This window comes from Penaeus monodon, chromosome 22, assembly GCF_015228065.2.
Source record: "Penaeus monodon isolate SGIC_2016 chromosome 22, NSTDA_Pmon_1, whole genome shotgun sequence".
Classification (NCBI taxonomy): domain Eukaryota; kingdom Metazoa; phylum Arthropoda; class Malacostraca; order Decapoda; family Penaeidae; genus Penaeus; species Penaeus monodon.
Genome location: NC_051407.1, coordinates 42,191,674 through 42,194,165, shown reverse-complemented (window position 1 = coordinate 42,194,165; position 2,492 = coordinate 42,191,674). Strand labels below are relative to the sequence as shown.

At 41.4% G+C, this 2,492-nt stretch overlaps 1 protein-coding gene across 1 annotated transcript in view; it reads right to left on the bottom strand.

The window, feature by feature from the left end:
- Positions 1-6: 6 nt before the first annotated feature.
- LOC119587444 (protein O-linked-mannose beta-1,2-N-acetylglucosaminyltransferase 1-like) overlaps positions 7-2,492 on the bottom strand; it is a 4,309-nt gene continuing 1,823 nt past the window's right edge. Inside the window, exons 2-3 of the mRNA XM_037936173.1 lie at positions 1,282-1,573; positions 7-1,014 (exon numbers count right to left, since the gene is read on the bottom strand). Coding sequence (XP_037792101.1) covers positions 52-1,014; positions 1,282-1,573 — 1,255 coding nt within the window. The 3' untranslated portion in view covers positions 7-51. The remainder of the gene's footprint in view (positions 1,015-1,281; positions 1,574-2,492) is intronic.

The window sequence follows — 2,492 nt, the reverse complement described above, 5'->3', positions numbered from 1 at the left end:
CAAAGTTCATAGTAATATTTCTGTATGGTGTAGCTATATATGTATATTGAACTAAGACTTTATAAACAGATCTGTGAAAGCAAGTGCCAAAGTTCTATTCACTTTTGGAGGAATACGAAGGGCATTGGAAAATGCTGTAGCCGAATCCAATTCTTGTTGAGATTTAATTTGCCAAATTGGAACACTAGGTGGACGCAGATATCTGTATCTTGAGTAGGGCACTCCCACTAACCACATGGAACCTCCCCAAGGCTGTGGGATTTCAAAACAACCATGATGATGGGATTGAGTGGAATAGGGCCAAGCACCAATACACTCTGCCAAAGTAGGCCATTCTGGGGAATCATTTGGGTCCTCCATGAAAAAGTAGAATACAAAATGTTTTGATTCATGAGTGCCGGGAGGGATTAGAAATCCTGGAGCACAAGGATTCCTGGTGATAGGGATAGCACTCTCAAGACTAAACTTTACTCTACTTTCATACCCTTTCTGGGTAAGTTCTTCTACCGGTGGGAGATGAACCCTCTCACCACTATGCAATGGTTGGTCTAAAAAGTAGAGTTGGTGTATCTCAGGAACAGTGTTCACACCAACCCCATAGTGGTGCGAACGACTCAGTGCAGGAAAAATGCATTCACGTCCTCGACTCATTACACTGTATAGAAAATTGTCATACAGTAGTGAAACGGAAGAGCTGGCTGGCCATTTTGCTACCATTGACCTTGCCTCTGCCATTGAGAATAAGTAGCCCCAGCCAGGCTGCCTGAAGCCCCGATGAAATATTTGGGGGTATGGAAATACATACCGGTGACCTGGTGCACTGCCAGACACGCACCAAAGTGATGGATCAGTATCCAATGCTGGTGCAAAATGTGATAACGTCTCAAGCCAGTCACGTGAGACCTCCACATCTTCATCAAGGAAAGCGATGTACTGTAAACTTGTAAAGGTAGTTATACCTGTTGACCAAGCTTTCCGGTAGATGAAAGTCCAGGTTAGACTTCTCTGGTATGTCTACTATTTTCCAAAAGGGAACCCTTCCCCTTCATGTTAAAGAGACTGGAGCGCAAGTCATTTTTCGATATCACTGCAGAGAGGATCAGGGGAATGTTTTTTATGTGTATACTTTCAGAAAAAAGAATTTCACCCTTTCCCGAGTTGGGGGCAATACTTAACTATGGTTGGCCCCCTCAAAAAAAAACCCAAACCCCAGAGAGAGCGTGGGGACTAGGAAATTAGAAAAGAACCGAGACTTTGTAGAGTCGAAAGAGCTGCTCCTACTCCATGTGTGCCAGCGCGGGGCACAGTCATCACCACTATGCGCCGCCTGGAAGGCTTAACCCACCAAACAAGACCTGGATGGGTGAAAACATTCCACGTATTGAAAGTTTTTCTTAACAAGACAGAACCGCTCATCTCATTTACTACCATCATCACAATGCCATCTGCACTGCTTAAATCTTGATTTACACGGGATGCATGCTCATTTTGTAAGATTTCTTGACAGTTCTGTGTCAAACAGCTTAGGTTGAAAGCAGAACCGAGACCTGACGACTTGACACTAAGGGAAAACCTGAAAATAAGAAAGGTATATAAATACACAACATTAATACAGCTACAACTCCTAAACTATTAAATGTGTGTCTGTAAAAAAAGACATGATTTACATATTGAAATATGCGACTAATAACCTACCAAATGGATAAATGATTATACTTGGGGCCTCAGTTCATGATCGGAAGCTCCATGCCATGTTTTGGGAATTAGGGCCCTATATTTCGTAGCCTTTTTGGGGTCTGTGCGGTGAAATAATATATTCGGTTTGAAATTTTAGGGTGAGTTTTTCTGATATAAAAGTTTGTAAGGGAAAAATTTTTTAAAAGTACGTTTTAGTTTATCAATTATGCAATAAATACTGAAATAATTCTCGGGTGTTCTAGATGCGAACCAATTTATTACACTATGCGGAATGACACCCCCCAAAAATTTTTTCCCGTATGAAAAGAGAAAGGTTTTTAAACGTACCTAGGGAAAGTTGGGTTTCCCCCCGCACTACTTGCATGGTGCTACTATAGACAAGATAATGATGTTTGGTAGGGTTTCCCCACCCTTTCCCCTCAGCTAAAATTTTTTTTCCCATGAAAAGCTACGTCGTCAATCATCTGTGAAAGAATGCAATGTTTACACTTATTAAATTATTAAGTGTGTTCCCTGCTCCTCTTCATGACTGCATTAGTATGAAGGATATGAAAATGCTCAATTGCAAAGTTCGTAATCCTACGCAGGACCGGTTTTAACTGTGTGCATTGTCCATGTGAAGGTCCCCTGGCTCAGGGGAAGACGCAAGTGAACCCCCACCTGTAAGAACATGAAAATTTACCCCCTCCACCCCTATATTTCGGTGTCTAAGATACTATTAATAGATGTTTTCCCTTTACTAAAGGCTGAAACTTAAAACATGCATTTTGTTAGATTTTGTTAGAACAAAGTTT